The sequence below is a fragment of the Apodemus sylvaticus genome, chromosome 7, assembly GCF_947179515.1.
Source record: "Apodemus sylvaticus chromosome 7, mApoSyl1.1, whole genome shotgun sequence".
Lineage (NCBI taxonomy): Eukaryota > Metazoa > Chordata > Mammalia > Rodentia > Muridae > Apodemus > Apodemus sylvaticus.
In genome coordinates this window covers 70997317-71013093 of record NC_067478.1, presented here as the reverse complement: position 1 = coordinate 71013093, position 15777 = coordinate 70997317, and the positions used below count along the sequence as shown (strand labels likewise).

The 15777-nt window shown below is 51.5% G+C and overlaps 1 protein-coding gene across 3 annotated transcripts in view; it reads right to left on the bottom strand.

The window, feature by feature from the left end:
• Positions 1–15777, bottom strand: part of Ccdc33 (coiled-coil domain containing 33) — a 96121-nt gene that overhangs the window by 46041 nt on the left and 34303 nt on the right. For 2 of the 3 annotated variants that reach the window (XM_052188202.1, XM_052188203.1), the window contains exons 3-7: positions 14842–14975; positions 10054–10163; positions 8883–8990; positions 5816–5907; positions 4895–5015 (exon numbers count right to left, since the gene is read on the bottom strand). In XM_052188202.1, the coding sequence (XP_052044162.1) occupies positions 4895–5015; positions 5816–5907; positions 8883–8990; positions 10054–10163; positions 14842–14975 (565 nt within the window). The remainder of the gene's footprint in view (positions 1–4894; positions 5016–5815; positions 5908–8882; positions 8991–10053; positions 10164–14841; positions 14976–15777) is intronic. The other variant, XM_052188201.1, reaches the window with a different exon arrangement.

Genomic DNA, 15777 nt, shown 5'->3' with positions numbered 1-15777 from the left:
TAGAGACCTACTTCTGATGGGGCAGAGCCCTCATGCCTGACATACCGACTCTGGTCCTCAGGAGGCTTGCCCAAAGCTGAGATGATCATCTTTCCCTGTCCCCAAGGAGACGGTTAGTGGTGAACATGGGAACAGATGTTCCTGCATACTAGGAAGTGGCTGGTGTCACGGGCACATCCCTAAGATCTCATGGTGGAAGTTGCCTAGGTCACAGAGGCCAGCTATAAGCTCTGTGGGACTTGGCATTGATTTCTCAGGATTGATCCTTACACTGTGACCCTCCCAGAGTCATTCCCTTCTCCTGGGTATCAGAAGAAGGTAGTCACATTGCCTGGGCTAGCTGCCAGGCCCTGGGGCCCTCAGGGAGGAGGCACTGTGACTCGGTTTCCTGCTGCCTCATTTGTTGCCCCTATCCTGGGAAAGGGTTATTTAATGGATGCTGGCTGCCTGCTTTGGGACTTATTAACAGATCTAAATAGATTCTACATGGCAAGAGGTGGTAAGTGGCTGCCCGCCTAGCAAGGGACAACCCTCCCCCGAATGGGTTCCCAGGATAAGTCTCCCAGGAGAAAGCCCTTTGTACCTAGAACTGGGGAGGGTGAATCATACTCACTCTCTCCCTACCCTGTCTCTCACACGCACACACACACGCACGCGCATGCACGCACACACACACACACACACACACACACACACACACACACACACGAGTGTGTGTAGGACTCAGGGCTAAATAACAATTTGTTATCAGAGACTTGTGAAAGTAAAGGTGCTATTGGCTGATCCTTATGCTGTGCAGGGGTGAAGGGGTGGGGTGGGCATAGGGTAGACATGGCCTGAAGATGCTAATGGGAAAGGCTATGGTGGGCTTTGGAATGAAGGAATATGATTAACCCTCAGCTGTGATCTTCAGAAAAGCCATTAACCCTCTGCCACTGAGGCAGACCTGCCCTCCCTGGGGACAGAGCCTTCATTCCATGGGCCCTGTACCTTCTCCTCCTCCCATTTCCTCTGAAGCCGCCCTCACTCTCATCTCAGCCACTGCTGTCTGTTCTGCCCAGGCACAGTGGAGTCACTCTGGGAGGAAGAGCTGCTAGTGGGTTGTGCTGGCTGGGGCTTCCAGCATGCGAGAACCCTTGGCTCTGGGCCCAGGGACCACATTAAGCTTATGGTTTGGATAGCAGCAGGTCCCTTCCCCTTTCTGGGACCTAGTTTTTCTGTCAAATGCCTTGTGCCCTACACTTTGAAAAGCCAGCAGTTTGCAAGGTTCAAGAAGACAATAGATATTTTGTTAGAAGGCAAAAGTTCAGTTTGACTGAACTCAGCAAGTGTTGCCTGGGCTGTCATGAGAGACAGACCCTTGTAGGGTATTGCACGGACCACAGGAGAGCAAGAAACTGACTCCGCCCCTTCCTGGAGCTTATCTTCTAAGAGCACAGAGCACACACACGCATGTGAACACACACCCGCCTGTTTCTGTCATCATGTGGAGGCCTGAGCAAATTACTGTGCAAGCCACAGGGAAGACCTGAGGGCTGAGGCCAAGGCTGGAGACAGGGGACAGAGGCCAGATGCAGAGAATGCTGGAGGAGAACTGGAGCAATGAGCGCTGGGGCTGGACGAACAGCACAGCTGACGGGGCTTGGTCCTGTGTGTGAGGGGACGAGGGATCCAAGGGAGGTGTAGAGGCTCAGGGAAAGGTGTACCTTACTTGCTTCTTAGAGAAAAACCGAGCAAGGCTGGATCAGAGAGGCTGCTGCAATGGAGGCAGGAAAGGCAGCCGTCACTGGAGTGAATCCTCGGTGACGGGAAACTTCAGAACTTGGGAAGGTGATTGTAGGGCTGGGACAGAAAGAGATGGCAGGCACAGGGCTATTTGCCTCCTTTGTCTCTTTCTTGAGGGTTCTGCCCTAACTCTTCAGGCTGTGGGATGTGGCAGGAGCAAGCAGGTGTGTCCAGGAGGCAAACCTGTGTCCAACCAGATATGTCTAGCCTATCCCTTGGCTGATCAGAGCCCAGGTTTTGCCATCATCACCAGGCTGGAAGAGGAATGGAATAGACTGAGGGTGGCCTGGTGCATCCTTTTCTCACACCAAAAGGTGGAGCCCTCTTATCCAGGTGCCTCTTCTCCTCACGCCTGCTGGTTTAGATTATCAGCACATGAGAGCCATGTCCCCCCCACCCCCACCCAGTGACTGGCTCCAGGAAGTGCTTGTGACCTGATTTTGACCAAGGAGACTAGAGCGCTCGGTTGGCTGGGAGCTTAGTGGAAGGGGTTAGGTACAAGTTTCTCATAAAAAGCCAAGCTCTCAATTAGCCCTTGATCATATCTGTGTCAGAACCCTGGGAGCCCTAGGAGCAGCTAGATGCCCAAACGATCATCGCTAGATGTTAGAGATCATGTCTTTAAAGCCAACCACCAAGAAGCATCTAATGCTGAGGCTACCTGTGATGTAGGGCAGTAGATAGGCCATCTAACTGGGGTTTCTGTGGGGTTCCGGCATCAGGTGCAAGGATAAGGCTGCTTTCAGGGTGTGAAACTCTGAAGGAGACAGAAGGGACTCTTAGCCTGGGCTAGCCTTTGTCTTCTAACAACCTATCTAGACATGAGTCAAGAGGTCTGGAGGAATCATACAGACCTAATGTTGATTTATTGAAGGCCACACAGTTAGCAAGCCACATAGATAGACTCCAACCTAGGTCTGCTGGAGCTGGCAGCCCCCTGCCCAAGGGCTTGTGGGAAACACACAGTGCTCCAAGATGTCAGAGAACCAGCTTTAGAAATTACCTGGTTCTGTTCCTACCCTATCAACTGCAAAGATGAGGGATGGAGCTCAGAAGGGATTGGGTGGGGGATAGTGAGCTCTCTAGGCCCAGGGCGTCTGGCTTGATACCATTTTTCTTCCTACATGTCCCTCTCTCGTTCTCCCTGCGTGTTCCTGAGCATCTCTGCACAGGTTACATACAACTTTAAACCTCATCCAGCCTTTAGCTAGTGTCTTGTTATAGCTGGGCTCTGGCTTGATTCCCATATGTGGGAGAATCACTGGGGAAGTCTGTAGTGAGGAGGACCTCCCCCACTCATGTGGAGCCAGGCAGTAGTGGTCAAGCCTGGAGAGGCTCGCTCATTAACGCAGGCAGTACCTCCTGCCTCTTGGGACAGCTGCTGATCGGCTCATAATTTTCTGTGCAAATGCAGGGCCATGTGTGAGAGGGCTCTGGGGAAATCAGGCTGGGGATTGGTTTGGGCTTGAAGCTGTCCCTATGATCCCCCTTTATCCCACCCTTCCATGCCTACCACCACTCCTGTGCCTGAGCCTCCTTTAAATGTCTTTTAAATGAAAGCTGGGTCTCCAACAGAGTGTCTTGTTCTAATTTTAGTGGGCAGATGAGGGAGGGACTTGTGAGAACAACCTGTCTTCCAAGCCTCCTCTGTCATGTGCAGCAAGCTCTCAACAAGGAACAGTCTGTAGGAGGTCAATCTGACCACTTCCCAGGCCCAGCCACGACCTGTGTACCCCTTCTCCAGTGTATTTAAACATATGCTTTCTGCCCATTCCCAACATACACTACATCTTGGGTTGTACGATATACTATACTACATAGATGGTTTCACTGTCAAAAACATCAAGGCCAACAGGCCGGTGAAATTGCTCAGTGCTGAAGAGGATTGCTGTCAAAGCTAGCCACCCGAGTTTGCTCGCCAGAATGTATGTAAAATCAGTTCCATAAAGCTGCCCTGTGCCTTCCACATGTGTGCTGTGGTATGGACGACCCTCCCTATATTATGTATACACACACAATGATAATGAATTAAAAGAAAAATGCCAAACAGTAATGACTAAGTTGGTATAGTGGCACATGCCTGCCTTCCCAGGGCTGGGAAGATAGGACAGGTAGATGGAGAGTAAGGAGTCAGCCTGCGCTATAGAAGGAGACCCTGCCTCCAAAACAAGGCGAGGGGTCAAGACTTGCCTGTCATAGCTGTCAGGACAACAACACTCTTTTCCTATGGTTAAACATATATTACAGAGGCTGAGGAAATGGCCAGGTCTGTGAAGACCTGGCTGGAGATCCGGATTCTGTCCTTGACACACATATAAAAAGGCTGGGCAAAGTGAGCACTGTAATCCCGGTATGGAGAGGCTGAGACAGGGGGATCACGGGGGCTTGCTGGCTAGCCAGTTTAGCTGACTCAGGGAGCTCCAGGTTCAGTGAGACACTCTGTCTCAAACGACAAGGTGCAGATGGGCTGGCAAGGTGGTTCAGTGGGTAAAGGAGCTTGCTGCCAACTCTGATGACCTGAGTTCAACCCTTGGGATCCATAAGGTGGAAAGAGAAAACTAAATCTCATAAGTTAACCTCTTGACTTTTATATTTGTGCTGTGGCATGTATATACCCCCCCACCCAGATTTAAAATCATAAAAACAATAAAGTGGACAACACTGGGCCCTGGTCTCTGTTCTCCACAGGCACACATGTACACCCATCATCATCATCATCATCATCATCATCATCATCATCACCATCATCATCCTAAGGGCTTCACACCCACAGTTCCAGATCCCTCTGCTCTTTTCTCTTCCCTAGTCCCTGTTTTTGTCCCTATGACTGTTGACTTGAGGTGCCCCATGACAGGTGGAATCCATACTGTTTGTTGTCCCCTCTTCTCTTCTTGTCATAGCTCTGTTAGTCCCTGCTGACTCGTTACTAGATTAGACATGATCTGCATAAATGTTTAGTGTCTCTGGGAGTCCTGAGGGCAGGTCCCATGCAGCACACAGGGACGATCCTGGGCAGCGGTGGGGTATAGCAGATGCTTTCAGCAGTCAGCTGCGTTGCTGGCTGATGCCACGATGGACCAATGGGACCATGGTTGGGCAGGGGCCATACCTGAGGATACCCGCTCTGGCTGACCCGAGGCACATCAAAGTTCATTGGCGATGAGACAGGGAAGGAAACCTGGGTGAGGGGCAGCCCCACAGAGGCAGGGTCCTGCCTGGTCTGCCTGGCCCTGGAAGAGGCAAGGAAACAGTGGTTGGCACTCTCTGACCCATGGCCACCCTAACATCTGTGACTCACACTTAGACTCTGGCCCAAGCCTTAGGAAGGCTTATTTTGCTCAGGAGAGGACAGCTGTACAGCTGTAGCTCCCAGGCTCCCTTAGCAGGGACCTGAGGTACCTTGGCTGTATCAGATAAGTCAGGGTTACTGTCTTCAAAATAGGTCTTGACTTCCCACCTCATCCTTGAAAGATGTTAGCAGAGTTCCTCCTGACTTGTGGGAATCCTGGCTTATGCTTAAGGGGTAAAGGGAAGCTCTGGGGAAGGTGCACACACGTGCCCATACGTGCATGTGGCGCTTGCAATTTGGGTCCATTGGTATATGATCACTGCAACAGGACTGAGGCCATCTGCTTTTGGGGACAACCAGTGGCAGGAGCCTTAAGCCCTGAACCTCACAGGTAGAAGGGACTATGAGTTGTGGTCTTGGAGTGGCATGCTTTGTTGGAAGGGCAGAGGTACCCCTGAGCAGGAAAAGGGCCTCTCGGCTTCCTTAACTCTGGCCCCTTCTTGCTCTTTAGGCTGCACTCTCCTACATCTCAGAAGTCTCAGGAGAGATCCCCACATTCCTTTTCCAGGGGCTCAAGGTCTTCTGGAAGAGAAAGGTGAAGTCTGCTGCGGAGAGCTCACTAGGGCCTCAGATCAAGGTGTGTAGGGAGCATAGAGGGGACTTAGGAGAAGGGGAGGCTTTGCCCATCCCAGCCCCCTGCCCTCCTCAGCCCCCTGCCCTCCTCAACCAGCTCCAACTCACTTAAACTCAGTATAGTTGGGAACTACCCGAGCAATTACCACCATGGGGTTGGGGTTGTTGACTAAGGGCTCGTTGACACCTCGGAGAAAGACCTGGAGAAGAGAAGACACAGGTCAAGGCTTGTGGCTGTGACCCTCCCAGAGGCACAGCCAGCACCCCCATCCCTGACATCTTTCCCACCCCCATATCCCTACACCTGCCATGATCATGTGATCATCATGCCTCCGCCTATCCCTGGGACCTGGTCTCCTTGCCCCTGCTCCCCTTGCTTCTTTCTTTGCTCAAAGCTTCTCTACTTCAGGAAGTCACTCTCTGGGTCTGGCTGGGGCAAGTGCCCCTGATTTCCTAAGGCATTACAGGAATCCGAGGGCACTAAGCCCAGGACAGGTTTCCCCGACTGTGTTGGTCATATGGGAAACTTTCTCATTTGGTGTTCATTAGCTCTGGGGTCTGTTCACTGCAGGGCTTTTCCCAGGGAAGGGTGGTTGGGAAGTCAGTCCTCAGCATGAGCATTGTCTGGTCGTTCCCGCATTTCATGGCTCTTGCCATGTTGCCAACGCCTGTAGTGTAGATGTTTGCCTGTCTGCTCCTCTGCCCACATTTCCTGCCAGCCCCCCCCCCCAGGCCCTTCTTTTTGCTATAAATCTCTTTCTCTCCTATGGTAACCCATTCTTGCTTTTGTTTTTGCCCAAACCAATTTCTCCTCTGATGTTCCCCCCACCCCACCCCACCCCCACCATCCTCTGCTAATCCATCCTGGATTCTGCGATGTCACCCCTGGCTTCCTTCTGGTCACTGTCACTAAAGCAGTCATTCCCGTGGCCTCTGCATTCCTCATCAGAATTGGAGTTTCTACCTCAGCCCCCCTTGTTTGTCCTCTGTTTGATATGATTGGCATGGGCAGACGTAAGCGTCTCAGTGCCTGCTGTCTTCCCAACTTTTGGCATAGAGCCTGGTACAGAGCTAGCGTTGGCAAGGTTTGGGGCACTTGAAGAGGAAATGGAGACTGATAAAGGGCGAGGGGCCTCTGGGCTTCTGAGTGTTAAGGGGAAGAATGGAGGGAGAGAGACCTGGGGACAGATTGGGAAAGATGCAGTGGCCTTAGGGAGGGTGGAGTTGAACCAGCCTCAAGGGATGGCTGTGTCCTACGGAGAAAGGCAGGAAGGGCAGTGGCCCTTAGACAGAGCTGAGGGGTCGTTTCCTCTCTGGGTCTGCCCCAGCTGGGAAAACCTTGACCAGACCCAGACCCGGACCCGGACCCGGACCCGGACCCGGACCCGGACCCGGACCCTATTAAGGCTTCAGTTTTCCAACCTATTCCTGAAATTTTGGGTCTTCTGGCTCTTCTAGTGTAAAAAGAAGCCCAAAGGTATGGGCTCACACTGAAGGGAAGGCTCACTTCATCACCCGTCCCGTCTGCCTGGACCCATCTCCACTGGGCTGCTGGTGGCTAACTCCACACTGGTGTGATCTGATAAGTAGGCAAATCATCCTTTGTGCCTCCCAGTGAGCCTCTGATGTCACTGGAGGTCTGTCAGGCCCTATTGCTCACAAGAACGCCAGCAGGTATGAGGGCTGAAGGTGATGGTCTAGGTGTGTCTTTAGGGGATGGATAATTTACATCTGGTGTGTGCTGACTCTGGTCAGGTATGAATGAGACAGCAGTGCCGGTTCCCCTGCTAGTCACAGCCTGGTGTGTAGCTGAAGCAATTTCTTTTCCAACCGTATCCCCTCATCTACCATCAGCAAAAGAGGTCCTGCGGCTGTACCAGAGACACAGTTGGGAGAAAGGTCTGTGCTGGAAAAGGGAGTGGGTGGGTGGGTGGGCTGCTGGGGGCAGGGGAGCTCAGACTCTATTAGACAGGCCAGAGACTGAGGCAGGGGTGGGTAAGTCAGCAGGAGTGGGTAAGTCCACAGTTGTGGGGATGTGGCCCCTTCCCTGGATGACACTTGGGCACAGTAAGGCCATCTTGGTTTTAGTCTTTCTTGTTCTCTATGTTGAACTGGCTGTCAGTTCCATGACTCAGGATCTCTGGCTTCTTGTATCAGACTCAGTGTCCCCAGATGTGACGTGGGACAAGAGACTAGTTACTGCCTTGTCAGACTCATGGTGTTACGTGGCAAGGGATCAAATCAGGTCCGCTGGGGTAGGGAGAAGGCTTGAGTCAGAATCCTGTGGATTGCACACGGATATTTGTGGATGTGAGTCTGTTGCTTAGGGAAAGGCGGCTCAGGGCCTGGCTGCCTGGGCCGTGTGTACCTCAAGCGTCAATCATTCCTCCTGAAGCGGTCCTTGAGCTGAAAGGTGAACAGTCACGGTACGGACGGGGCAGTGCCTGGCCTGCCGGTGTCTGAGTGTGTATGGATAGCCGTCGGGACAATGAGTGAGTGAATGACATTGCAAATACTCAGGCACCAGAGGAGCCAGACGTCAGGAAGGGCCAGGGAGATTTTGTCTGTGAGTCTTAGGCCCCAGGGTGTGGGTTATTACCTCAACAGGGAAGAACAGGACTGAACATAGCCAAGGGCTGGACAAGGGCATGGGAGACCGGCTCTTCCTTGCTCCTAGGAGTGCAACATCCATGGGAACCTATGTTGCTTCCTGAAGTTTGTAAGGAACACAGCTGCCACTTAGCTCTTCTTTCTCCATCTAAGGGCAATATGGGGAGAAGAGGCCAGGCCACTTCTGTCCCAGTCAGGGATTGTCTCCACAAACTCAGGCTGTTCTGTTGTTGACACTTGTAACATTTTTAAATGCATTCTTACTTTGTGTGTGGGAGGTATGCTTGTGTCATGATGTATGCGTGTGTGCGTGTGTGTGTGTGTGTGTGTGTGTGTCTAGGCCAGAGAACAACCTTGTGCAGTCGGCACTCTATTAGCTTATCAGGTTTGCACAGCAAAGCTTCACCCATTGAGCTATCTCATTACCCTCACAAGCCAATTCGGGAAGGTCTCATTGCCTTTTTCCTGTTTGATTTCTTTCATAGATACGTCTGCTCCATTTGCTTAGGTCATTTAGAGGCAACTAAGGATTCTAGCTGTCCCTATGGTAGCCCGATGCTGGTACCTCCAGAGCTGTATGGTCACAGCCAATGTAGCGGGGTAGTAAGCTGCCCTTCCGAACCACAGTGGCATACAGGCAGGTCCTGGCAGTGGCTTCGTCTTTTTTCTCAGACTGCATGGGGTGAAGGCGGGACAGGGATAGAAGGTAGGCAGGGAAGAAAGTGTCTAAGGGACAAAGCCTGGTCATAAATCCACCCCCGTGCGGACACTCGCTTAGCACTGCTCCCTTGGGACTCCAGCGCTAATTAAAGCTCATAGTCCCCGGGAGCCCTTCCCAGAAGATCATCCAATAAATCTCCCCCTTTCCATTTGAACCTTCCATTGTCCTCGCAGGGACTCCTGCTCGCCTGCTCTCTTGGTGAAGATGTGATAACAAGGCCTGGGCTGTAAGTGGACACAGGGTTAGGGGCCTGGCAGATGCTCCAGGAGGCCAGATTCAGGCCTAGCTCCAGGGTCTCTGGGGTCTTTACGTCCCTACCTGCCCTGGTGCCCCTTCTGTAGTCCTGGAGCCCAAGGAAGGTAATGACCTCTGGCACCGTAGTTGAAGAATTGCTTGGCAAGAAGGTCCGTGCCCTGTGGAGGCTGGGGGGAGGCCTGGGGAAGGGAACCGCACATGCTGAGTGCTTCCGTGTGCCGGGCACTTTAGCCAGCGCCACGCTGGAGCCTGTGAGGGGCGCCTTGTCTCACCTTTGCTGTGGAGCAATGGCGGGCCAGGGGAAAGTGGCCTCCTGTGGGCATGCAGCCAGAAAGTGGCAGAGCTGCGACAAACCCAGACAATCTGATCTCAGGTTGTGCTTTCCTTTGAAAGGAAGGGTTCTGGAGTGCCTGTCGAAAGAGAGGCTTCTGCCCAGCACCAGGCACACAGTAGGTGTTTAATAAATACTCGAACAATCAGAGTGAATCTTCTCCTTCACCAATCAGTACTAAGGAATCCAGTCCAAGGCTGAGAAGCTGGAGTCTCTCAGGTTGATGCTCAGTTGTCCCCCTGGCAGGGTTCATTCTGGGGAATGTTTGCCTGTCAAATATGTACTCCACATCTCTGGCTCGGGAGGAGCCTCACCTAGACCCACCCCCTTAATGCTATCCTCAGAGAACTAGGAACATCAAAGTACTTCCCATACAATCTCCCCTACCCAGCCAGAGGTTAGGCTGAGCCAGGGCTTGCTTGGGCTTACCTTATTTAACTTAAAGTGGTATGGGTGGAAGATGCGCAGGTATTTAATGGGAATTTCATAGGACACCAGCTCCTCCTTCTTCTTGTTGTCCATAACCTTGAGGATCACATCTAGAGAGAGGGGAGGGAGCTTTTCCAATGATGTGAGACAGTGAGGGGTAGTGGGACCTTGCTGAGGCCAGACAGAGAATGGAACACTTGGAGGGCTGCATGCCTTTCCTTGTGCAGCTATTTTCTTAGAATTGCAACACTCCTTTCTGGAGCGAGGAGGGAGGAGGGAGGAGGGAGGAGGGAGGAGGGAGGAGGGAGGAGGGAGGAGGGAGGAGGGAGGAGGGAGGAGGGAGGAGGGAGGAGGGAGGAGGGAGACTCATACAACTCAGGAAGACTACGAGACAAAAAGGCTTAGAAAATGACAAGACTCACAAGCCCCTCCCTAAGATTATAACAGCAGCCAACACCTGGCAAAAGGAGACTCTGGTGGAGTGACCTGAAACTTGATCCAGAAGCTCCAAGATGCAGCTTTTGTGGGTTGCCACCCATGCTGAGGGTGAGCTTTCTGGCTTTACAGCTGTCTCTGAGTCACCTGCGCTCCTGTAACCACGATGGCTAGTTTTTGTCAACTTGGCACAAGCTGGAGTCATCAACAGGATGGGAACTGCCTCCTCCATCAGACTGAACTGTAGGCGTGCCTCCAAGGGCATTTCCTTAATTGCTAATTGATGGGGGAGGGGCAGTCCACTGTGGGCGGTACCATCCTTAGGCAGATGGGCATGGTCTGTATGAGAAAAGTACTTGACTGAACCAGAGAAAGCAAGCCAGTAAGCAGAGTTCCTCCACTGATTTTTGTTCTAAGTGCCTAGAGCTCCAGCCTTGACTTTCCCAGTGATGGATTGTGACCTGTAAGCCAAATTAACCCTTTCTTCCCCAAGTTGTTATCAGTCAGTGTTTCATCACAGCAACAAGGGGAGGAAAGTAATACAGTAAATCCTTGAAGTAACCCAAATAAACTTACTGGTCCATCAAGCTAGACTTGAGAGGAATCATTAGTTTGTCACAGTACACCACACCTGGGGTAAACATTTGTTCCCCCCAAGGAAAGTCACACAATATGTGTATATGTAGGACACCCCCCCCCCCAGGCATTCCTATACAGGGCAAGGCTTCATGTCAGGTCCTGTTAGCCTCCGAGCCCAGGAATGGGCACACAAGACCAGCTTAGTAGCGCAAGGCTATAAGCATGCATGAACACAGTGTTACAGGCATGTAAGCAGTAACAGTGCAGGGCTGCAGGACCAGGACCCCTTCCCTTGGTCGTCGTCCACGTTCCCACCAGATCCTCATGTGGGGTGGTAAGGAGATGCCCCTCATGTTTCAGGTAGGCAAAGAGACCCTCAGTAAAGAAAACAATTTACTCAACAACACTCTCAATATAAGTATCTATAAAAAAGTCTCCTTCATGGGGCTGGAGGGATGGCTCAGTGTCAGGAGCATTATTTGCTCTCCAGAGGATTTGGGTTCAATTTCCAGCACCCATATGGCAGCTCACAACACTGGTAACTCCAGTTCTGTCCTCCTCTGACCTCCATGGACACTGCATGCATGTGATCTACAGAGGTACAAGCAGACACAACACCCATACTCATAAAATAAAAATAAATAATTTTAAAAAGCCTACTCAAAGTATACTGAATTCCTTGGGAAGTAAAAAATTTTTATTTTTTGTGGATGAGTGTCACCTCGTGTGTTATGTTCACCACGTGAGAGACTTTGATCTGCAGAGGCCAGAAGAGAGTATCAGATTCCCTAGAAATGCAGTTACAGACAGATGTGAGCTGCCATGCAGGCGCTTGGAACTGAATCCAGGTCCTCTGCGATAGTAGCAGGCACTTTTAAGCAGTGAGCTATTTCTCCAGTCTCTCCTCCACAGACATTAAAATTAAGATCAACACACCATTTAGTGGACACTTTTACACTGTCTCATAAAATCAGGACAAACTTTAAGGAGAAAGCAAATGTCCCGGAAACGATTGTGGCACCCACTCATGGGCACCTGCCGTAGTCCAGGCATGGTGATAGCAAGTACTATTATTCCTATAAATTTTTATGGTAGACATCATCACCTCTCTCTCTAAAGTAAGATCAATGGCATTTAGAGGGGCCATAGAACTGGAGCAACAACCTACAACTAGGATATGGGGGGGGGGGGTGAGGAGGCTGGATTGGCGACTCTTAATGCATTTTCTCATTCTTGGAAATCTGTGGTTTGAAAGGAGGAAGAGATGGGGGATGAGGGAGAAGAAGGGTAAAGGGTGGGGAAGGGAGGATGAAACTGGAAGAAGGAGAAGCTAAAGGAGATCCAGAGTAAAATGGGCGAGGAAGGACAAGGGATACTCTTGAAGGGTACCCTTCTCCAAAGGACATTTCAGCACCAGGAACGGCTGCTGCCCCGCCCTGTGCACCCCTCCCACCCGCAGAGTTGAGTGACTAGAGGGTGGGAAGGAAGCTCTTCTTTCTCTCTCAGTCTTCTTCATTACAGCTACCCAGAACACAGAGAGAAGGGACAGCACTTGCCAAGAGCAGGCCACATGATTCATACCCAGTAGGAAAGAGGCACCAGAAAGTCTCACAGCTGACCAGAAGAAAGCATAATACCTGCAGGGTTTGAAGCCAGTAGGTCTGGGTTCCCAGATCAAGATGCTAATTTGTTTCCTCTAGGAAATCACTTAGCCAATCTGAGCTTCTGTATAACATTAATACTTTAAACAACCCAAACAGAAAGACTCTTACCCTAAAATGCTGCGGAAGGACTGTGCATATGAATGAGCAGTCCCCCACCCCACCCCAGCTCCCGCCAGGTCCCCTTGTTAACCATCTGCAGCTCTTCACACACTCACCTATCTCTGAGCAGACCTGAGAAGAATCTGCTGGGGCATCTCAGTCTTCCCAGCCAAGACCAGACCACAGTAGCCAAGAAAGCTGTAAACTTATACCCCCTTTGAACCCCCCAAACCAACTGAGATTTTATGAGACTTTGCATCTGCCTGTTATAGAACAGCCTGCTTTTGTAGGAAAGCAGCTTTGAGCTGTAACTGGGGGGAATGGTGAGCCATTCCTACTATGGTCTGGTCTCCATGTTCCAAACACGCTTCCTTGGCTTCCTGTTTGGGCACTGAACCCTTCCTTCCTCCTTCCACCACTCCTTATGTGTGGCCAACATGCCCACTTTGGCCTTGACCCAGGTCTAAAATTCCGCTTTGCTTTTTATTCGTGTGTCCTTGAGCTCCCTCCCACCCTTCTCTTGCCTCTTGGCCTGGCCCCCAACTTCCTCCCCCCACTGTAGATATCACCACAGCAACCAGTTCCAACTAGGTTTCAATGAGCAGCTTAGATCTGCAGAGAGGTGCCTGCCAACATACCCTGACTCGTGTGGTCTCCTCGCCCTGTTGTCGCTTCTGTCTCTCCTGTAATTAGTCCTGCCTCTTGCTACACAAAAGACCCAAGACCACTGACCTTGTCACATCCTTCATTTCACCCCAGTTGTGCATGGCAGGAGGGTCTACTCACATCACCACACACACACACACACACACACACACACACACACACACACGAGAGCATACACACGAGAGAGAGAGAGAGAGAGAGAGAGAGAGAGAGAGAGAGAGAGAGAGAGAGAGAGAGGAGGTGGCCACAGCACAGATAATGATATGCACATGAATGAGCCAGCACACAGGCCCTCACAAAGGCATGAATGTATAAGCACACATCTGCATCTGTGTAAAATCTCAGGTTAATTTTCCCCCCTCTTCTGTATCTTCCTAAACCGTCTCCACAGCTCCATTACTTCTACAGGAAGAAAACTCTTCTCTTGCCTGACTCTGCCTAGCCTTCTCCCCTGTGTGGGAGCCCACTGTGTTATCTCCTTCCCCCTCACAGTCTCTCTGTAGTCAAATTTTGGCTCTGTGAAGTGAAAATGAAGCCCTGCCTAAGCCCCTGGGGAGACCCCAAGAGGAGCAGTAAAAGTCTGCCCTCTCTTCTAGAGCCATCTATAGGAAGGGAGGAGGATGTTCTGACTGAGTTCAGGGGCACAGCAGTAGTCCTCACCTCTGTTCTGCAAGCGCCTGATACCAGTGCTCCAAGCAGATCTGACACCAGCAGTTCATACTTCAGTATCCAACCCAACCTCCCACTTGAGAGGGGACAATAGATGCTCCCACAGTGAGAAACACACGGGGTACACTTGCATGCGCGTGTACTGGTACCTGGTCCAAGACCCAGGAAGGACTAGCCAGGGATAAAGATCTATTCCAGCTGGAGGCATAAATCAAACAAACCCAAATCCAACTAGAACCTGGAGCTCTGTTGACACAACCCAGGACTTGTGTTCTTTAAATTCCTAAGCTTCAGTGTTCTCTTGTAAGTAGCATAGTTCCTCTTAGGAGGCAGTGACTCAGATAATGGATGCGTGGGGACATGCTACAAAACTATAACATGCCACTTCAGTGGGACATGGCAGTAATAACAGCCATGAAAATAATCACAACCATCATAAAAAACGATAAGCTCACATTGTCTGGAAAATTCATTTATGTGGAACAACTCATTTTTCCAACAGGCTGGGGAGATGAGGCGTGATGGGATTATGATTTTTTTTAAATGCTTTTATCGGAGCCCAGGGAGGTGTTCAGCTGGTCTCCAGCTGCGTTGAGAGCCTGCTTTTGCCTTCTGTGGCAGGTGGGGCTCTATCCACTGGGTCTCCCACATGCCAGTGCCCAGCCCCCAGCCTCACCTTCCCGTCCTGTGTCCTCTGCCTGGATCTCCACATTCACTGTGTCCCCCCAGACGGGGTCTCTGGTGGGTTCTGAGGTCACAGAGGTTATCGCTTGAGGGCTGTGATGGCTGGCTTCCTCTGATGTGGTTTTTCTGGGGAGGAGGGCAGTTGAGTTAGAGAGTGGCTTCTTCTTGGGCTTTGCTGTGTGGACAGGGTAGACAGAAAGTGGGCAGCTCTCCCCACACAAACTCATGTCATCTTGGGCTTAATGGGTGCCCGGCTCCTCCCCTCAGCTGCCCTGTTTGGTGACCACTCTGTCTTGTTGGCCACTGCTGGGGCCTTTGCTTAGGTGTGGAGGTCAGAAACTCACAGTGAAAGCAGGACAGATGTTATAGCTGTGGTTTCCTTCCCCTGGCCAAAGAGGGCTCCTGGCAGGCACCTAGATGCACGGCCCCATGTGGACCCTCTTCTCTGGGGTCTGTTCAGTGGGAGCATGCTTCTGGGTGACAGTTGGCTGTATGCCACCCACCTAAGCAGCTCACTCCTGGCTTACATTCTCTAAGCCCAGAGTCCCAGGCTGGCCCAGACGCTTCAGTTCTGAATCCTTTCCGTGGGATATAGCCATTCCCCTGCCTCCTGTGATGCCCACTGGGAACTGGGTGCAGGACAGAAGAGAGAGCTTCCCAGCCCTTGAGCACTGACTCTTGGGGGCAGTCTGTGCAGGTGAGGAAGGAGCCTGGGTTTTCTGCAGCTCAGTATAGGTGTAGGGGATGGCTGTCCCTGTGATCCAGGGCTATTTGACAGCTCCATCAAAGAATGAAAACCCTTGTGTTATTTTCAGGCTATAAATGGTGCTGCTACATTGACAATAGCCATCACAGATGAGCAGTGCCTGACCCAGCCTGCACAAGGGGAGCTACACCACACACCCAGCAGGGGGCGCCTGATGCATTT